This window comes from Symphalangus syndactylus, chromosome 20 (genome assembly GCF_028878055.3).
Source record: "Symphalangus syndactylus isolate Jambi chromosome 20, NHGRI_mSymSyn1-v2.1_pri, whole genome shotgun sequence".
NCBI lineage: Eukaryota > Metazoa > Chordata > Mammalia > Primates > Hylobatidae > Symphalangus > Symphalangus syndactylus.
The window spans coordinates 26,592,195-26,612,329 of record NC_072442.2 but is presented as its reverse complement, the minus strand read 5'-3'; the positions used below and the strand labels follow the sequence as shown (position 1 = coordinate 26,612,329).

The following is a 20,135-nucleotide window of genomic DNA, read 5'->3' as shown; positions in this document are numbered from 1 at the left end:
GTGCAGTGGCGCAGTCATGGCTCACTGCAGCCTCAAACTCCTGTGCTCAAGTGATCCTCCCACCTCAGCTGGACGATAGGTGCATGCCACCACACCTGGCTAATTAAAAATTTTTTTTTTGTAGAGATGAGGTCTCTCTGTGTTGCCCAGGCTGGTCTTGAACTCCTGGCCTCAAGCAGTTTTCCCCCCTCAGCCTCTCAGAGTGCTGGGATTTATAGGCATGAGCCACCACATTCAGCCCATGTTGAGCATCTTTTAATGTGCTTATTTGCCCTCCATGTATCTTTGGTGAATTTTCTGTTTAAATCTCTTGCCCTTTTAAAAAATTGGATTGTTGGCCATGCACAGTGGCTCTCACCTGTAATTCCAGCACTTTGGGAGGCCAAGGTGAGAGGATTGCTTGAGCCCAGGAGTTGGAAACCAGCCTGGGCAACATAGCAAGACCATGACTCTATACACACACACAAATAGCCAGGCATGGCGGTCTGTACCTGTAGTTCCAGCTGCTTAGGAGGCTGAGGCAGGAATATCACTTGAGCCCCAAGAGTTTGAGGTTACAGTGAGCTATGATCACACCACTGCACTCCGGCCTGGGCGACAGAGCGAGACCCTGTTTCCAGAAAGACAAAAAGAAAAGAAAAGAAAAAATTGTGTTAAGTTTTCTATTGTTGAGTTTGAGAGTTCTTTGTATGTATGTTGGGTACAAGTGCTTTTTCAGATAATGATTGGCAATTTTTTTCTCCTCGATGGCTTATTTTATTATTAACAGTGCTTTTCAAAGAGAAGTTCTTAATTTTGATGAAGTCTAATTTATTATTTTTATTCTCTCATGGATTATGCTTTTGGTGTGGTATCTAAAAAATCTTTACCTAACCTAGGGTCACAAAGATTTTCCTCTAAAAGTGTTACAGTCTTGTGTTTTACATTTAGGTCTGTGATTCATTTTAACTTTTGTATATGGTGCAAGTATGGATACAAGTTCATTTTTTTCATATAAAGGTATCAGATTGTTTTAGTCTTATTTGCCGAAAAGACTTTACTTTCACTACCGAACTGCCTTTTCTCATGTATAAAAAATCCGTTTTTCATATTTGTGTGGTTCTATTTCTGTGCTCTTTTTTCTGTTCTACTGATGCATTTGTCTATTTTAATGTTAATATCATACTGTCCTGCGACTGTAGCTTTATAATAAATCTTGAAATCAGTATTGTTAACTCTCATGTTTTTTGTTTTTTTTTTTTAAGTTATTTTGGTCATTCTAAGTCTTTGGCGTTTCCATATGACTTCCATATGAATTTTAGAATCAGCTTGTCAATTTCTACCAAAAAGACTGCTGCTGGGATTTTGATCAGAACTTTTTTTTTTTAGAAAGGATCTTACTCTGTCACTCAGGCTGGAGTGCAGTGGCATGATCATGGCTCACTGCAGACTCGACCTGCTGAGCTCAAGTGACTCTCCCACCTTAGCTTCCCAAGTAGCTGGAACCACAAGCATCCACTACCATGCCTGGTTAATTTTTTTTTATTTTCTGTAGAGACAGCGTCTCATTATGTTGTTCCCCAGGCTGGTCTCAAATTCCTGGGCTCAAGCGATCCTCCCACCTTGGCCTCCCAAAGTGCTTCGATTACAGGTGTGAGCCACTACACCCTGCTTGATTGGAATTTTATTAAATCTGTAGATCAATTTGGAGATAGTTGATATTTTAATAATGAGCCTTCTAACTCATGAATATCATCCTATCTACTTGAGTCTTCTTGAATTTATCTCAGCAATATTTCATAGTTTTTAGTATATGAGCCTCACATACTTTTTTCCATATTTATCTCTATATATTTCATTCATTTTGTTGCTATTGTATATGTTATTTTTAAAATTTCCATTTCTGATTGTTAGTTGCTAATATATAGAAATATATTTTATTTTTGTACATGGATCTTGAATTCTGCAACCTTGCTAAATCACAATTAGCTTTCTTATAGGCTTCATTGAATTGTCTATATAAGTGATTACATTGTCTCCTAATACAGTTATACTTTTTTCTTTCCAATATGGGTATTTTAAAATTTTCTCCCTTATTTCATGGGCCGGAACCTCCAGTATAATGTTGACTAGAAATAATGAGAATGGACATCCTTTCCTCATCGCTGATCTTCGGGGGAAAGCATTCAACCTTTCTCTATTATGTATGATGTTAGCGTTAGCTATAGGTTTTTACCAGGCTGAGGAAGTTCTCCCTTCTGCGCCTAGTTTGCTGACAAATTTTAATCAAGAATAAATGCCAGGCTGGGCGCGGTGGCTCATGCCTGTAATTCCAGCACTTTGGGAGGCCGACACGGGTGGATCACCTGAGGTCCACAACACATAGTGAGACCCTGTCTCTACCAAAAAATAAAATTAAAAATTAAAAAAATTCATGAGGTGTAGTGGCATGTACCTGTAGCCCCAGCTACTGAAGAGGCTGAGATGGGAGGATTGCTTGAGCCCTGGGGATCAAGGCTGCAGTGAGCTGTGATCACACCACTGCACTAAAGCCTGGGCAACAGAGCAAGACCCTGTAGAAAGAAAGGAAAAGTGACCAGGCACGGTGGCTCACGCCTATAATCCCAGCACTATGGGAGGCTGCAGGCAGGTGGATCACCTGAGGTCAGGAGTTCAAGACCAGCCTGACCAATATGGAGAAACCTCATCTCTACTAAAAATTCAAAATTAGCCAGGTGTGGTGCCGCACATCTGTAATCCCAGCTACTTGGGAGGCTGAGGCAGGAGAATCGCTTGAACTCGGGAGGCAGAGGTTGCAGTGAGCCAAGATGGTGTCATTGCACTCCAGCCTGGGCAACAAGAGCAAGATCCCATCTCAAAAAAAAAGTAATAATAATAATAAAGAAAAATAAGGAAGGAAAGGAACGGAAAGGAGGAAAGGAGGAAAGGAGGAAGGAAGGAAGGAAGAGAGGAAGGAAGGAAGGAAGGGAGGAAGGGAGGGAGGAAGGAAGGGAGGGAGGGAGGGAGGGAGATTCTTAACCCAGTCTGAGAGAGTCAAGGCCTCCTGAGGCTACAGCAGCTAAGCTGAGACTCACCGGTGAGTAGGAGCCAGCCAGTAGAAGGGGGCTGTGAGGTGTGGAGGATCTTCCAGGAAGAGGAAAGGCACAAAGGTAGGACACAGTGTGGGGTCTGCAGAGAACCATAAGCAATTTGTTGGGAGGCCGAGAGTGCTAGAAAGGAGGTAGGAGAGGGACAGGGCCAGGCCTTGTAGGATTTTACTTATGTATATTATACGCCTTTGTGTCATCCAAATACATAACAAAATGCATTCTACACAGCGGGCCTTCCATAAATACTTTCAAAAATGAATACAATGATTGGCTGGGCACGGTGGCTCACACCTGTGATGCTAACAGTTTGGGAGGCCGAGGCGGGTGAATCACCTGAGGTCAGGAGTTTGAGAGCAGCCCGGCCAACATGGTGAAACACCGTCTCTACTAAAAATACAAACATTAGGCCGGGTGCGGTGGCTCACGCTTGTAATCCCAGCACTTTGGGAGGCCGAGGCGGGCGGATCACGAGGTCAGGAGATCAAGACCATGGTGAAACCCCGTCTCTACTAAAAATACAAAAAAATTAGCCGGGCGTGGTGGCGGGCGCCTGTAGTCCCAGCGACTCGGAGAGGCTGAGGCAGGAGAATGGCGTGAACCCGGGCGGCGGAGCTTGCACTGAGCCGAGATTGCGCCACTGCACTCCAGCCTGGGCGACAGAGTGAGACTCCGTCTCAAAAAAAAAAAAAAAAAAAGAATGCGGGGGTTTATGTTTCCCAACTCTCCTGCCCCAGTAAACAAGGACGTCTCGCCCTAACCGAACTGGCAGGTGGAGGCAAGACAGCCACTGAGCAGGCACGCTCACCAACTTCTCTGGAACCTAGAAGAGCATGCAGGGCTGTGGAGGCAGCTGTTTAGAGATCTGAGGTATCTCCAGGGACCACCAGGGAAGGGAGACGCCAATGTGGCCAACCCTTGGCAGCCACACCCCAAAAGCAGAGGCTGCCCCCCCAGGCCGCTGGGTACACGCTACCTGGTGACGCCATCTTTGATGTGGTAGAGCAGACACTCAGACATCAGAGGGTCTTCGTTCAGGTTCACCAGGTGGGGAGTCTAAGCGGGGAGAGAAAGGTGGTCAGGGGGAGCCAGCCAGGGGGCGCTATGGAAAGGAAGAAAGGGAGCAGTGGGAGGAGAAACCCCTCCAGGCCTGGCACTGCCAGCTGCACCCCCTCACTCTGGAGAGCTCTCCTGCCTTCTGTACTTCTCCCATCGTCATCCCTCCACCCTGATGACATTCTTTGGTTCCCACCTCTCACACCAACCGCTTTCGGGACAGCCTGATCCACCCTCTCCTCACACGGGGGGCCTACAAAAATCACCCCACCCATCCTGCTGCATCCAGGTCAGCAACCCTTCCCAAGGCCTGTCTCTTCAGAAGCACCTCGACCCACCAGGCTCCCTGACCAGAAGCCCCGGACCCCCTGCATTCTCTTCTTCTTCCCTATATTCCTCTGTCTCAGGTCCCATCATTTCTTTCCTCAAAATGTACCTTGCAGCTTCTGGAGAGTTGGGGGAGACTGAGTAAGCAGACTGGTACTCCCCACCTTTCATCAACCTTGAATTTCCTACACACATCAATTACTTTCACAATTTAAAAATAAAAAGTGTCACTTCAACTCAAAAGCAAATGGAACAAACATGTTTCTTGAAGCAGACTCCCTGACTCTTCCACAGTGACCACCCCTCCCTCGGCTGCTTCACCTCAAGCCTGGGTCCCTGCAGCACCCGCCTGGGGCTGTCCCTGCCTAAGGCCCCAGGCCAAGTCCATCCTGAACACCTGAGTGATTGTTACGCTGCTCTGTGCTGAAAACCCGGCCCATTCCCTTCTCCCAAAGCTCTTTCTCCTGACTTGTTTCCATTACAACAGCCCTGCCCTTGCTGGGCAGTACTCTGGGTGGCATACAGGCCATGCTGCCTCTGTACCCCCATGCTGCCTCTGTACCCCCCGCTGCCACGCCTGGGGAAGTCTCCCTTCCCGCCAGCTGCTGCCCTGCCACACACCTGTCCATCCCTCAGCACCACCCTGCCCCAGGCCCACCTGCCTTCCTGCCACCCCTCAGGTCTCCCAGCTTCCTGCCCACACCTCGCTATGGCCATGTCTTTGCTTCGCTGCTGAGACCTCTCCAGCTGGAACCCCAGCCCCGCTGGACTTGAGCCTACTTTTTCCCCTGGCATCCCTGGGCCTCCTCCATGTCCTGGCTCTAGTCCACCTGTCCAAGCCCCCCTCCCAGGCCTCTCTCCCGGACTCTGTACTTCCACCCAGCGGACCCCTGAGCACTCCCTCCAAAGCAGGCCTCCTGTATCCCTGACTGCCAATGTCCCCAACAACAGCCTCCCAAAGTGCTGGGATTACAGGCGTGAGCCACCGTGCCCGGCCCATTATGAGTTCGTACTATATTCTCCTTGGGCCGGGCATCGTGGCTCACACCTGTAATCCCGGCACTTTGGGAGGCCAAGGCGGGCGGATCACAAGGTCGGGAGATTGAGACCATTCTGGCTAACACGGTGAAACCCCGTCTCTACTACAAATACAAAATATTAGCCGGGGGTGGTGGTGTGTGCCTGTAATCCCAGCTACTTGGGAGGCTGAGGCAGAAGAATCGTATGAACCCGGGAGGCAGAGGTTGCAGCGAGCCGAGATTGCACCGTTGCACTCCAGCCTGGGTGACAGTAGGAGACTCCGTCTCAGAAAAAAAAAAAAGAACTCATAATGAAGGCTGCCTCTGAGAGGGGAACTTAAGGGTGGGAAGGATGGAGGGTTACTTTTTTTTTTTTTCTATAACAAAATGCTGTAAACTGAGAGACGTAACTTCTCACTGTACACACCTTTTAGAACTATTAGAATGTCCTCTCTGGTGTGTATTACCTTTGTAAGAACAATTAAAACAAGAACCCCCTCCTTTGGTCTCCAGGCTTTGGCAGGTGGCATCTCTGCAAGCTCTCCAAGGGAGAAACCTCCACCCCACCAGTCTCCCCACTCCTTTCTGCTTTTTCTCCATCCTTGCAACCGTGGTGGAAGCGGCCCAGCTCCAGGTATACAAAGGTGGCTGGAAGCCATACTGAGGGCATCTTGTAGCCCCTCTTTCCACCTAGGTGTGGCTGGGTCCCAGAAGAGTCTGGCTCCCTCAGAAGGACCCCAAAGCCCCAGACAAGACCCCAGACAAGCAGCCTGGCCTGCTGCCCACAGCTCTCTCACTCCCTCACTGTGGCTTGGGCCAGGCAAGACAAAACCCCTCTCCCCTTTTCCGAACAGGGGTTCAGTGATCCCTGCTTGCTTAGTCCCCTAGATGGACCTGACTTTACAAAATAGAGAGAAGCCTTGTTCTGGTAATGCATCACCTCTTCCAGGCAGCCCCCAGTGACCCTGTCTGGCTCAGAGCACAGTGTATCTGACTTAGGGCCTGATCCTCTGCTGCTTCACACCATGGTCCAGACAGGCTGGGCTGGTTCCCTGGTGGAACTGGAAGTTCATGCTCTGCTCAAACTGGCCTCTGCACCATCCCTTCATTGGTATGCAGCGGTACAGCGCTGCTGGCTGTCTATAGCCAGTGCCCTTTCTGACTGGTCAGTCCCTGTGCCGGATGGTTATTAATATTTGGAGTATCTTTCTGCCTCCACCTGAGCCTGACCTCTCCTGCCCTGCTCCTTCCTTCCTTTCAGCAAAGATTTATTAGGCACCTAAAACCTGGCAGCAGGCACGTGTCAAGCACTGGCGTGTCCCACTCACCCCAACACATACCCCAGCCTGTTCAACCTCATGGTGGCCCTACTCCTCCATACCCCCCAAGTCCTGTCCACCTTTCAGGTTCCACTGTCCAAACCACCTTCTCTAGGAAACCAGTTGCGGCATAGCTCCAAGCTACACGGGTGCCTCCATCTATAACCAACCTCTCGCTGCACTGGTAACCACTGTCTTACAATGTAGTGCTCACGCCTCCTCTATTCCCTTTAGTCTCGTCTTCCCAAGTTATCCTTTTGAAAAATAGATTTCTTTAGCTATCTGAGTATGCACAGAATACAAAACACAAATGATACAAAAGCATGCACAGTGCCTCAGTCTCTATCCCAACCAACCTCCGATTTCCCAGGTCCTCTCCCTCTCCTGAGGCTGACTGTCAAGTGGCTGGAGGGAGAAGGCAGGGATGACTAGACAACACAGAGAGGAGGTGGCAGCGGAGGGGACAGAAATGATGGACGGACAAGCCGGGGACCTCAAAGGGAGTGATCAGGGACAGCACTCACTACCCTGCACCCGCTGCCTCTCTTCTAAGCATCCAGTGAGCTCTCTAGGCCTCCTCGCCCGATTCCTCACTCACCTTCTTTGGAGAGAAGACGCCCACAGTTCCCCCATCCTCCCGGACGGTCACCCCCATCTCAGCCAGCAATGCTTCTCTGTAGGCAGAGGGGAGGCAAATGTCAGTCTTAGCTTCATCGCCTGTGACCTCCTTCCCTGTGGGGCCTGACCTCCCCCACAGCCTCCAGCTCCTCCCAGGACCCCAGCTGTCGGCCCTCACACCTCTCCATCCTCAGGGCTTCTGTCTTGCGTAGCTTCTCCTCCCATGTCTCGTTCAGCTCAGCTATAATCTTCTCTGTCTCCTGGGGGCCTAAGGGTGGGTAGGTTTCAGGATGGTCTGGGACAAGCAGACCCAGGGTAGGGACAACCTACCCTGGGGCCACGCTACTCCTAGAATTCCTTCTTTCTCAAGCTTGACTTTGGAGAAGTGAACTCCCAGGAACGCCCAGACCCCCAGCCCTTGCCAGCTCCAGCTTCCCACATGCAGCCTCTCCATGGCTTCCTCGGGCCCAATCTGGGGCTCCGTGTAGGGGGAGAATGACGGCTCCAGCTCCCCATGATGTGTGGTGGGTGATGAGGGTGAAACTGGAGCCAGGGGAGATGACACAGCTGGCAGGGCGCCTCTGACACTCCCTTCTTCTGTCTTCAGGCCTGGGAGGGAGATAGAGGAAAAAGAATGAGGCTAAGGAAAGGAGCTGATGAGAGACATCCAGGAGACCAAGAGCTTCACAGAGGACCAGTCTGTAAGGACTACAGAAGACCGCTGGTCAGCCTCCTACCAGGCAAGGAGCGAGCCCTCCTACTGCAGCCACGACAAATGGGCACCCAGTCTCTCTGCTTCAACTCCAGGGGTGGAGAGCTCATTACTGAAGGAGGCGGCCAGTCCTTCCCACTATTAGATGACTTGCACCATCAGAAAATTCTTAGGTGGGGCTAGGTGTGGGGGCTCACACCTGTAATCTCAGCACTTTGGGAGGCCGAGGTGGGTGGATCACCTGAGGTCAGGAGTTCGAGACCGGCCTGGCCAACATGGTGAAATCCCGTCTCTACTAAAATACAAAAATTAGCCTGGTGTGGTGACGGGTGCCTGTAATCCTAGCTACTTGGGAGGCCGAGGCAGGAGAATCGCTTGAACCTAGGAGGCGGAGGCTGCAGTGAGCCGAGACCACGCCATTGCACTCCAGCCTGGGCGACAGAGCGGGACCGTCTCAAAAAAAGAAAATACTTAGCTGGGCCGGACACAGTGGCTCACACCTGTAATCCCAGCACTTTGGGAGGCCAAGGTGGGCACATCACCTTAGGTCAGGAGTTCAAGAGCAGCCTGGCCCATCTAGAAACCTCTGTGTCGAACTTTTCTTTTTTGAGATGGAGTCTCCCTCTGTCACCCAGGTTGGAGTGCAGTGGCGAGATCTTGGCTCACCGCAACCTCCGCCTCCTGGGTTCAAGCGATTCTCCTGCCTCAGCCTCTCAAGTAGCTGGGATTACGGGCGCGTGCCACCACACCTAGCTAATTTTTGTATTTTTAGTAGAGGTTTCACCACATTGGTCAGGCTGGTCTCGAACTCCTCAACTCAGGTGACCTGCCTGCCTTGGCCTCCCCAAATGCTGGGATTACAGGCATGAGCCACTGTACCAGGCTAAAACCCCCGTCTCTACTAAACGTACAAAAATTAGCCAGGTGTGGTGGTGGGCGCCTGTAATCCCAGCTATTTGGGAGGCTGAGGCAGGAGAATCGCTTGAACCCAGGAGGTGGAGGTTGCAGTGAGCCAAGATCGAGCCACTGCACTCCAGCCTGGTGACAGAGCAAGACTCCGTCTCAAAAAAGAATTCTTAGCTGTGTTAAGCTGAAACTGGCCCCACGTCATGTGTGCTGGTATTTCTAGTTCTGCCCTCTGGGATAAAAAGTCCTTAGTGCTTTCTCTTCTGCAAGAAAATCCCTCAAATGTTGGAAGGCAAACAGCCTGGCTACCTTATCCTTCTCTTTCCAAGAACACTCATATTCCCCACACTATGCCCCTCAGCACCCTGACTATTCTCAATGGGATGATCTCAAGACTGAATGCAGGGTCCATTCCTGACCCAGTCAACATGGATTACACATCCTCTGACTTGGACACTATTTCCATCAGTGAGGCTGAGCCTGACATGCTAGAAAGCACTCCACTGAGATCTGTTAGGCTATGGTCCACTTCGACTCTGACATTTTGCAAGAACTTCTGTCAAGAAAGTCACCCAGTAGCCTAGCCTCTTCTTAACAATTTACTGTTTGACCTCTAAGTATATATTGCCATTTTTTCCTGTAATGGTCATTTTATTAGTTCCAGGAGCCTGACAGGTCCCTCTGGATCCTGATTCTCCCCTAGAGAATTAGTCCCTCCTAGCTCTGTCACATCTGAAGACATATGTCCCTCTGCACATCTGTGTCCACGCCACTGAGCACATGAAGGGTTTCATAGTGCGTCGTCCCTCCCTGGCTCCAGGACTGGGCAAAGGCAAGTGAGGAGGGATGGGGTGGGCCAAGGGGCATCCCTGAGCTGCCCCTCCCTGGAACCTCAACCTTCCAGAGCACAGGCTGACAGTCCCTGAGCCATCAGCAGTTCCCACAGCCGGGCTACTTCCTCCTGCAGCTCTCTAATCAGCCGGGCATTAGGGTCCTCGTTGATGATGGCATTGCAGCGGATCTGCTTGGTGCAGTCAGCATACCTGGGTGACAGAGGAGCAGGGTCGGTGAGGCCTGGGGGCAGGGGACCCTTGGTCTGCTGTTTCTCCTTCCCCCTCTCCCAGGTCTCAAGATATTGTGGCAGGGCTCCGGGACCTCCCCCGTCTCACGAGCAGGATCCTGAGCAACTCGCCTCTAAACTCCTGGCACTTTTCCTACGCTGCCCCATCCCTGCTAGAGCCAGAAGCCCCACCTGAGGGTGCTGAGAGTCTCCTCGTAATCGATGTCAGCAGGGCTCAGGGCTGCCATCATTGCTGTGAGTTCCCACCTGTGAATGGAGTGCAGGGAAAAGCTTCAGCTGAGGGAGGGGCTAAGAAAAGTCAAACCGGGTCATGGGGCTGGGGCCCACTGCCCAGGCGGGGGTCTTATAGGGTCATGGTCTGAGGTAGGGGAATCTAGGGTGGTGAAACTAACCATGACATCTGGTTATGGGAGGGAATGAGGTCAGGGAGATATATCTGCAGGACAGTCACAGAAGCATGGAAGGGGGATGAAGTCAGCAGTGCAGCAGTGGGTGTGAGATCAGGGATCAGGGATCAGGCAGGGGTCATGAGTAGCCAGGTCAGTGAGGTCATGAGTAGCCAGGTCAGCGAGGCCCTTGGCTTGACGGCAGGGTATGGCCTTGTTCTCAGCATCAGGAAATCTTCAAAAGGATGTTCCCTTTGAAGGGTCAGGGGGAGAAGGAAGACAACGGGATTTGGGATTCTCGGCATAGCAAGGGGATTTGTCAGAAGTATCGAAAGAGTCTGTGGGATGTGTCAGGGTCGGCAGAGAGAGAGGAAGAGGCCCTCACCCAAATTTTCCTTGAGCAGCCAGGTGAGCACAGAGTCCCTGTAGGGGATAAAATCCGACTTCCGCTTCTTTGATTGCTGGGGGATAAAAGGGGGAAGGAGGTTAGGGTGGGTCACCCCCCTTTCCCAAGCCCTTCTCTTTCCAACACCCAGGTCTCACCATATCTGCAAGGGCCGAGATCACCTTCCCTAGTGTAGTCAGGGACTTATTGATGTTGGCTCCCTCCTAGAAAAGGATGAGGAATGTGGGGATGAGACCCTCCTCTCCCAATCTGATCCACTTCCCCTTCCTACCTCCCCAGTGAGAGTCTCAGGTTCTGACTGGAGACCTCCACACACACCCCACAACACTGCCCCACAACAAACCACCCTCTGAAGCCCCCTCACCTTCAGGCGCATGCCCCGGGCCCGAGGAGTCGGCTCGCTCACTCCCAGCAAGGTCCACCAAACTGATCTGACTGACCTGGGGTCAGAGGAAACAGGCAGGAGATAAGGTGCGGGTGGGGGATGGGGCAGGCAAATCAGGGAAGCACCCAGCAGGAATGTGGGCAGCTGGCAAGAGCTAGAGAGAGCCAGGAGGAGGCGAGGGAGGAGGCCGGGAGAAACAGAATACGTGACAACAGTGAGACGGTGGTTACTCGCTCAATTACAAATAGCTACAGGCCCACCACAGGCATGGACAAGGGACACACAAGGGATCCGAGCCCTGTCCTGGGTCTCGTAAGAACAGCCGGGTGCGGTGGCTCACATGTGTAATCCCAGCACTTTGGGAGGCTGAGGCGGGTGGATCACCTGAGGTCAGGAGTTCAAGACCAGCCTGGCCAACACGGCGAAACCTCTTCTCTACTAAAAATACAAAAACATTAGCCGGGCCTGGTGGCACATGCCTGTAATGCCAGGTACTTGGGAGGCTGAGGCAGGAGAATCACTTGAACCCAGGAGGTGGAGGTTGCAGTGAGCTGAGATCGCACCACTGCACCACTGTACTCCAGCCTGGGTGACAGAGCGAGACTCTGTCTTAAAAAAAAAAGACAAGCAAATAGTAGAGGGGGACAGACTAATCTGATGGAAAAACAGGGTGGGGGTGGGGCGTGGTCATGGAAGTCCTGAGGAGGCACTCAACCCAGCAAGGGCAGGGAGGGCCCAAGACCCTTCTACCATGTCACTGTCCCTATTACCAGGGGAGGTTGCGTCCGGCGCGGGAGCAGGGGCGATCCCACCTTCTCCGAGTCTAGCCCCATGGGCTGGTCATGGCAGTGCTGTGTGAAGACGGTGGTAAAGACGGCATGGGAACGGCTGCTGGTCTCATTCATGTTGGTGGCAGCCACAGTCCTTGAGGGCAAAGGAAGCAGTCACTGGATCCTGCCTCTCACCTTCCCGACCCTGGCCCCCTTGCCCTCTGCTCCATCAGCCTGCCTCACCGTGCTTTATTTCCACAGTCCATGAGGTCAGCAATGTCTGCGTAGGAGGTCACAGCCAATCTGGACACGTCCCGCACGTAGGGGCCCAGGATGGGGTGCTCCCAGACCTGCAGAGAACCCCGACTCTTGAGGTTCAAGAGGTCTCGTACCCGCTCACAACAGATCTCCATACAGCTCACCTGAGTGGGAAAAGCAAATGAGAAGTAACAAAACTAGCCACAACAATGACAACGAAACTTAATCTGACTCCACTGGACATGATCCAGGTGACTGCAGCTAATACACAGTGCGAAGCATTCTGCGGATGCTAGCTCAGCGACCTGCCCAACAAGCCAGGAGGTGCATCCGATCATTAGCATCTCCCAGATGAACATACGAAGCTGAAGGACACAATCACTGCCCCAAGTCACAGTCAGTAACCAGCAGAGCCAGGATTAGATCCCAGGCTGTCTGATTCTCGCGACGGCCCTCGGCAGTCTGGACCCCTCTCAGCCCCGCCACCATCAAGACCCGGGCTTACCGCCACAGAGTAGGATAGCTGAGCACTCTGGTTCTCACTAACGCGAGGGAAGAGGTCCTCACAGAGCTGGAGGGGGACACAGGGAAATACAGAGAAGCTCCTGCTCAGGGCACACCTGAAGTGTCCAGCCACAGGCCAGGGCCAGTCCCAAGTGACCCCATTTAACCCTTACCACAGCCCTGAGGGAGGGGTTATTCCCATTTCACAGATGGGAAAACAACCTCAGAGGGGTTCCCACTTGCCCAAGATCACAGGCTAGCATTCAGCCAGCCAGGGTGCAAACCCCAGGAGTCCTGACTCCCAAGCCTGTGTGCCAGGTTGCTATGCTGGACAGCCAGGGACAATTACGGTTAACTCCGTGATCCCAATCGGCATTTCTACACTTAACACTCTACTGGTGGTACACAAGCCTGCAGGAGAACTATACTCACAAATCATTATGAAACCAAGTAAAATAGTAGTAAGTTGTAAAACTGGCGCTCGAACCCAAGGCTCACTGATGCCAAAGTCTTGCTCTTCTCACTGAGGCTCACTGCCTCTGATAGGGGCAAAGACCCTCCCACCCCAGAAGGTTGTCCAGCTTGCAGTCAACCTCTATCTCCCATCACCAATGGCCTCAGAGCCAGGTCTCTGTTCCATAATCCTCAGACCCTGGTCCTTCCTTCCTCAGACGGCAGCTAAAGACGCTCCTGCCCTGGCTGCCCCACCAGGTCCTAGGCGTACCTGGGGCACGATGCCCTGCTGCCCTGGCTCCTGCCGCCCCATCATGGTATAGGATTTCCCAGCCCCGGTCTGCCGGTAGGCAAAGTCGCACACGTTGTAGCCTTCAGAGGCGTGGAGCAGCATCTCTTCTCCAATGTCCCGACACACTTGCTGCTGAGATGCAAACTGGGGGTCCTCTGCCTAGGAGAAAGTGGGGGCAGAGAAAAACAGAGGAACCCTGGATGTCTTTATCCTTCGTGTCTCTGTCCCAAGGGTCTTGCTTCCATCACTGATGATTCCCCAAAGGACCTGTGTGCCCTCTCACCCTCATCATTGTCCTTATCACCCCAAGGATCCTATCCAGCCCCTGCTGGTCCTAATTACCCCAAGGGATTCTGCCTTCCTGTCGAGGCCTCAATCATAGCCTAAGGGTCCTACCACGCCCACCCAGGATCATTCTCCCAATTCAGCTTGACTAATGCCCTGGGGGGTCCTATTTCTTAACATGTCCCCTCCCCAGGACCTACATCCACTGTCTCTCACTGCCTTGCTCTTCCCCCAGCCCAACAACCCACCGAAGTGTGTGACCAGTAGGAGTAGTCAAACGTGAAGCTTTTGGGGGAATCCTTGCTCTGTTCAGGGTTGATGATGGCTGAGGGGCAGGAGAGGGTAAAGGAAGGAAAGTCAAGGTCAGGTACTCCCAGTCTCTGCCCATACCCCCACCAGCCCCTGGAATCCAAGCATCCCACTCCTCACCACTGTCCTGACTCATCTCTCCCCTTTAATATTCCCCACCCCCTCCAGCCACCAAAGCTAATTTTGGCTTCCTAGGACCCGCCCCCACTGAGCTGCCTCCCTGGATTGGGCAATGGAGGGCTCCAGGCCAACATTCCCCCTCCCAGGGACTGGGAACACGGGAAAGGCCAGCCTGCCCCAGCCCCTGCCCTTACGACTAGCACCTGCTCTGTGCCCAGCATAACCCTCCTCTTAGTTTGGCCTAGCGGGACGGGCCTGTGTGGTGGGCCCGGCTGGGCCCGGCCTTCCCTGCCTGTGCCCAGCCAGGCCCTGGGGACTCACTCACAGGTGGTGTTGCCCTGCATGCTGACCACACACTTGGCATCCTGGCTGGTCTCGCGGGCGTTCAAGGGCCGATCTCTCACTGCCACTTTCACCGAGGCACCAGCCATGGCTCCAGACACTCCTGCCCTCCTCAGCCGGAGGACAGAGAAAGGAGTGGTGGGGTCAGAACCACTGCGGGGACCCAAACATTGCCTCCCAGCTTCTTCCCGGAACCAGTCTCTTCACATCTCCCCCAGAGCCACCCAGCCTCTCAAGGACCCAGCTCTCATTCCCTTGGCTTTCCTCCCAAATGTCACTGTCTTGAGAGACTCCCAAAGGTATTTCTGCCTCTCTCCCCAGCCATATACCAGCTTGCAGGAACCTGGGCGGTCTCCCCCAGAGTTACCTGGCGTCCTGGCCCCAGACCAGGCGGGATGTATCAGTTCTGGCTGCCACCTGCCCTCGTAGGGGGAGCCCCATCCTACTCCTGGGGCCTGGCCACACCAGCTGGGGCTCTGGGAGATACCCTGGTTGTGGGGGAAGAGTTGTTAGGAGGCACCTGTGGTTCCAGAGACCTGTCTGGGGTTCCCAGGGTGGAGGGCCAACGTTATCGGGGGAATAGTAGGAAAAGTACGGACAGCCGACCCTCTGGAGTGGCTGAATGCAATGTGAATCCAAGGGCAGGGACGGTGATATTTTTATTCCTTGTCACTCGCAAATGTACTGAACGTTCAGATAGAGGACAGAGAGAGAAAGAGGCTGGACAGAGGGCAATTCAGAGAGGGGCACATGAGCAGAGACGTGAGGGTGGTGGGAAGAGAGAGAGGAGGGGCAGAGGGTCACAGACACCAAGAAAATTAGAGAAATAAGACAAAAGGCAAGCCTGAGGTCATGCTATGAAGGAAAGAATGGGAGAGGAAAGGAGGAAGACACACAGCACAGCAAACACAAGGTGTTAAAGAGGCAGGACGGGGAACTCCGGGGCCAAAGCATAAACTGGGAGCCCAGAAAAGAGACCAGAGAGGAAACTGCAAATGCAAAACCTGTCCTAAAATTCCCCCACAGGGTCGGCAAGGGAGAATCCAGTTCCCACCTGAGGCCCACAACCTACATGCACCAGGCCGGTAGTGCGGATGGGCAAAGTCCAAGGGCTGTAGGTAGGGCCCAGGACTGGGATCCACAGGGCCAGCTGTGTGGGCTCTAAGCCCCTTGCCCAGCCCCCAGCACTTCCTCCACAGGATCCAGGACAAAGGGCAGGGGAGGGTGGGGTCATCCTGTAGCCATCAGACCAACCCTCAGGGCTCCACCCTTGGGGCACCCAGAAATACCTGTGTTTGAGGGTAGAGGGTCCCTGGGGCCTCCCTGAAAGAGAGAAAGAAAAGGAAGCCGGCTGGCTGGTGCCAGCCCCAGCCTGGGGCTAGTGCTATGGCGTCCACTGCCCTGGGGAAGGTGCCAGGCTGGAGCCCAGGAATGTGGGTGATCGGGTGCCCACACCCTGGGAGGAGAGGCTGAACAGCCCACGCCCACGGACAACAGGGAGGAGGACCACGAAGAGGGATAAAGGATGCTGAGCCCCCTCCTGTGGCCCCAGTGGGCCCCAAACTCCTGTCACACTGGGCCTCCCCTCACCAGTCTTCCTGGGCAGAGCATGGGAGGGTGAGGGGCTGGTCTGTCCCAGGACAGGAAGGGAGTAGCTGGAATCACAGAAGCTGGCTCAAGAAGAACAGCCCTGACCCCCTAGACCCTGACCAGGGGAGGGAAGGACACTGGTGGGGACAAGCGATGGTGACGCCGTTGCTGCAGCTAATGGGACAAGGAATGGGGTGGCACGGCTGGGGGCCAGCGGGGTAAAGGAATAGAGGTAGGGACAGGGGTCGGCCCGTGCAGCTGTGAAGCAGCCGTGGGGTACAAGGAGGATACTGGGCGGCTGGGGTGGGGCCGACCGGCCCGAAAGGGGGTCTCGGGCCACCTGCACCTTGCCCACCCGGCGGTTCTCACACAGGTCCCCGCCCGGCCTCTCAGGGCGGCCATGCGGACCCGTCCTCCTGTCCAGCCAGCCGGCGGCCGCCCGGGCCTGGCACCTCTCTGCGCCTCCGCAGAACAAACAGCACATGATCCCGGCTCTTGAGCCTAAATCGCGCCGCCGGACCCCGGCTCCCCAACCCGGCACGTTCCTCCGCGGGCGTCCCTTCCCTCCCCCTTCCCCAGCCCTCACCTCGGCGCGGCGGGGCTCCCGGAGCAGCTCGGCGGAGAGGGACAAGCTTTCTGGGAAGCGTGAGGCGAGAGCGGGAAGGATCCGGGGCCGGTTCGGAGCTGCCCCCGCCCCTCGCCGGGTGCCCGGGCGGCGGACTCGCGCCCCGGGGGCGGCAGCAGTAGTGGCGCGAGTCCCCAATCTGCCCAGCCTGAAGAGGGTAAGATACATCTGAAGTTCTCTGACCCAAGATCTCTTAAGAGTTTCCCTTTGAGCAGCTCACTCATGCTACCTCCCCCAAGAAGCCTTCCCTGACTGGTTGAATAAAGGGGCTACAAATTCTTCCAAGTAAAGAAAATAAGGAATTCCCCATCTAGTGTGCTTCACCACCTCTGTTTGCATTCAGCCTCCTCACCACGGGAAGGAGGCAGGCACAGAATCCTGCAGGGTAGATGATGCCTGAGGAACTGTATTTCCCATCTCTTTGGGGAACCTTGGAAGGTTTCTCCCATAATGGATGGGCCTTCAGGGGCTTCCATAAAATGATTTTGCAGGGACGGGGGCAGAAGCAGGAAACAATTAGGTGGTTTGCTTGGTATTAGAAAGCTACCGTGCCGTCTCCACCAGGTGAGAGATGAGGCTTCCCAAGGATCTGAAAACCAGGAGAAGAGCTTCCAGGGGACCAGTGCCCTGACATGTCTCAGAGAGGTATTAACCCCTCACAGCATCTCATCCTCACCCCTCTGCACTACTGTAAAATCTAGGTGGTCAAGTCTCAGAGCATTCTAATGGGCCAGGTTTCCTAGAAGTGGAACTCCAAAAGGGGACCAAGATCACAGCTTCCCAGGTGTGACCCTCTACCTGCATCTCCCTGAAGCCGGAGCAGTGGTCATGGGAGGTGAGAGCATGGCAGAGGTCAAACCCATATATCAGAGGGGTCAGCATGGCCCCCTCTCATGGGACACAACTGCCCTTACATGGACTACATTCCCCCATTTCTCACATCTCAATGTGGGGATGGCCTAGTTCTCAAAGATGGAACATGAGCAGAAATGATGTGTGTCACTTTCAGGCACCTCTCCCTCAGTCTGTCTCCCCATTCACCATCAGAATGGAATCCACTCCCAGTGTGGCAGAGGAGAAGACAGTTCTTGATGATCAAAGAAGCCTGGATCCCTGAGTCAGCTTGAAAGTGAGCCACCCGGCCAGGTGCAGTGGCTCACGCCTGTAATCCCAGCACTTTGGGAGGCCAAGGCGGGCAGACCACGAGGTCAGGAGATCAAGACCATCCTGGCTAACATGGTGAAACCCCATCTCTACTAAAAATACAAAAAATTAGCTGGGGGTGGTGGCACGCGCCTGTAGTCCCAGTTACTCTGGAGGCTGAGGCAGGACAATCGCTTGAACCCAGGAGGCGGAGGCTGCAGTGAGCTGAGATCACACCACTGCACTCCAGCCTGGGTGACAGAGTCAGACTCTGTCTCAGACAAAAAAAAATAGTGAGCCACCCAGTCCAACTAGGACTTTGACATGGTGAGCAAGAAATGAACTTCTATCCTATTGGGACCACTGAACATTTTGACTTGGGTTGTTGCAGCAGCCGGTGCTCCCATAGGAAAGGTTGCCTCCCTCCTTCCATGACCTCTCTCAACCTCTCAACCTCCCCGCCCATCTCCTTGGACACACTCTCTGCCTGCCCCATGGCTGCCAGGCCCCCAGCCCAGCCTTAGGCCAGCTCCCTGGTAGACCCTGGTAGCTTCATTCCCCCTGACTTTAATATGCCTTTTTTTTTTTTTTTTTTGAGATGCAGTCTTGCTTTGTCACCCAGGCTGGAGTGCAGTGGCACGATCTCGGCTCGCTGTAACTTCTGCCTCCCAAGTTCAAGCGATTCTCGTGTCTCAGGCTCCCGAGTAGCTGGGACTACAAGCACCCACCACCGTGCCTGGCTAATGTTTGTACTTTTGGTAGAGACGGGGTTTCGCCATGTTGGTTGGCCAGGCTGGTCTCGAATTCCTGACTTCAAGTGACCCACCCACCTCAGCCTCCCAAAGTGTTGGGATTGCAGGCGTGAGCCACCACACCCGGCCTTTAATAGGCTTTAATGGGTTAGGTTTTCCCCTATAACAGTGAGAAGATCTAAGGTTCAGGCGTTGAGGGTAAACAGACTGGGTCTCATGGTAGCCCCTATGTGGGGGCCTAGGAGGGCCATTCGGCTTGGCCCTCATGTTAATGAAGGGCCTGAAATTTAGACCCTGCTGTTATCTCCGATAAGATTATACCTACAGGCACAGCAGTACTCTGACAGGATGGGAAGAAGAAGACATTCACCAGATGGGTATCATTTGTCCCATGACTGGACCATGAGGCCTACAGCATGTTCTGAATTCATTTTATCTTATTTTATTTTATTATTATTTTTTTTGAGACGGAGTCTCGCTCTGTCACCCAGTCTGGAGTGCAGTGGCACAATCTCGGCTCACTGCAAGCTCCACCTCCCGGGTTCACGCCATTCTCCTGCCTCAGCCTCTCCGAGTAGCTGGGACTACAGGCGCCCGCCACCATGCCCGGCTAGTTTTTTTGTATTTTTAGTAGAGACGGGGTTTCACCGTGGTCTCGATCTCCTGACCTCGTGATCTGCCCGCCTCGGCCTCCCAAAGTGCTGGGATTACAAGCGTGAGCCACAGTGCCCAGCCGAATTCATTTTATTTTTATAAACCCTATAATTATTCTGTGATGAGTACAGTTATATTGCATTACAATTTCTATGGGAACAGTGGTAGTTCATTAAATGCTGACATTTAAGACATCCTAAAATGGTTGATAACTGTATTTGGCGTTTCTTCATTTTTTTTTATACATGTGGAGCTTCAATAAATGCAAGTGGTCTAGCCTTCCTTGACCTCGGAGAGGCCCTGGTCTCATATCTTGCTTTGTTTTAAGGTTATGTAAGCCTAAGTAACTTAGGGAAATGGTGTCTTCCACCTCATCTAGCCCAGGGTTTGGATTCAAAGCCCCAGCTTTGTATTTTTTCCTTTATGCGTATCTTTCTCTCAGGGCCCCTACAGGGAGGGGGGCTGTAATCTAGGAAAGATTTAGGGATTCCTGGATTTTCTGTCCAAAATGCTACCTTCATGCCATCATAACAGCTCCCGATCTCACCCCAGGCCCTGACCCTGGCCTGCCTCTCGTGCCTTGATTAAGCCCGGGTCTCCATCCTCAGCCCTGCCTCACCTCCTTGTGGAGAACCATGTTGCACATGCACTCGGTGGCCGCCTGCCGCAGTTGATCATGAGTCTCAAACATGTAGTTCTCGATGTCTGGCAAGGCCCTCTCCTTAAAGATCTTCTGC

The 20,135-nt window shown here is 53.3% G+C and overlaps 1 protein-coding gene across 1 annotated transcript in view; it reads right to left on the bottom strand.

Annotated features, from left to right (window-relative positions):
• The window catches only part of LOC129469892 (kinesin-like protein KIF1C), a 22,134-nt gene extending 1,999 nt beyond the window's left edge, over positions 1-20,135 (bottom strand). The window contains 20 exon segments of the mRNA XM_055257087.2: positions 3,075-3,209; positions 4,063-4,142; positions 7,406-7,481; positions 7,606-7,685; positions 7,865-8,034; positions 9,941-10,086; positions 10,296-10,371; positions 10,893-10,971; positions 11,054-11,119; positions 11,281-11,299; positions 11,301-11,356; positions 12,114-12,225; positions 12,315-12,493; positions 12,835-12,900; positions 13,558-13,737; positions 14,112-14,188; positions 14,618-14,737; positions 15,002-15,122; positions 16,811-16,997; positions 20,018-20,135. Of these exon segments, the coding sequence (XP_055113062.2) occupies positions 3,075-3,209; positions 4,063-4,142; positions 7,406-7,481; positions 7,606-7,685; positions 7,865-8,034; positions 9,941-10,086; positions 10,296-10,371; positions 10,893-10,971; positions 11,054-11,119; positions 11,281-11,299; positions 11,301-11,356; positions 12,114-12,225; positions 12,315-12,493; positions 12,835-12,900; positions 13,558-13,737; positions 14,112-14,188; positions 14,618-14,737; positions 15,002-15,122; positions 16,811-16,997; positions 20,018-20,076 (2,084 nt within the window). The 5' untranslated portion in view covers positions 20,077-20,135.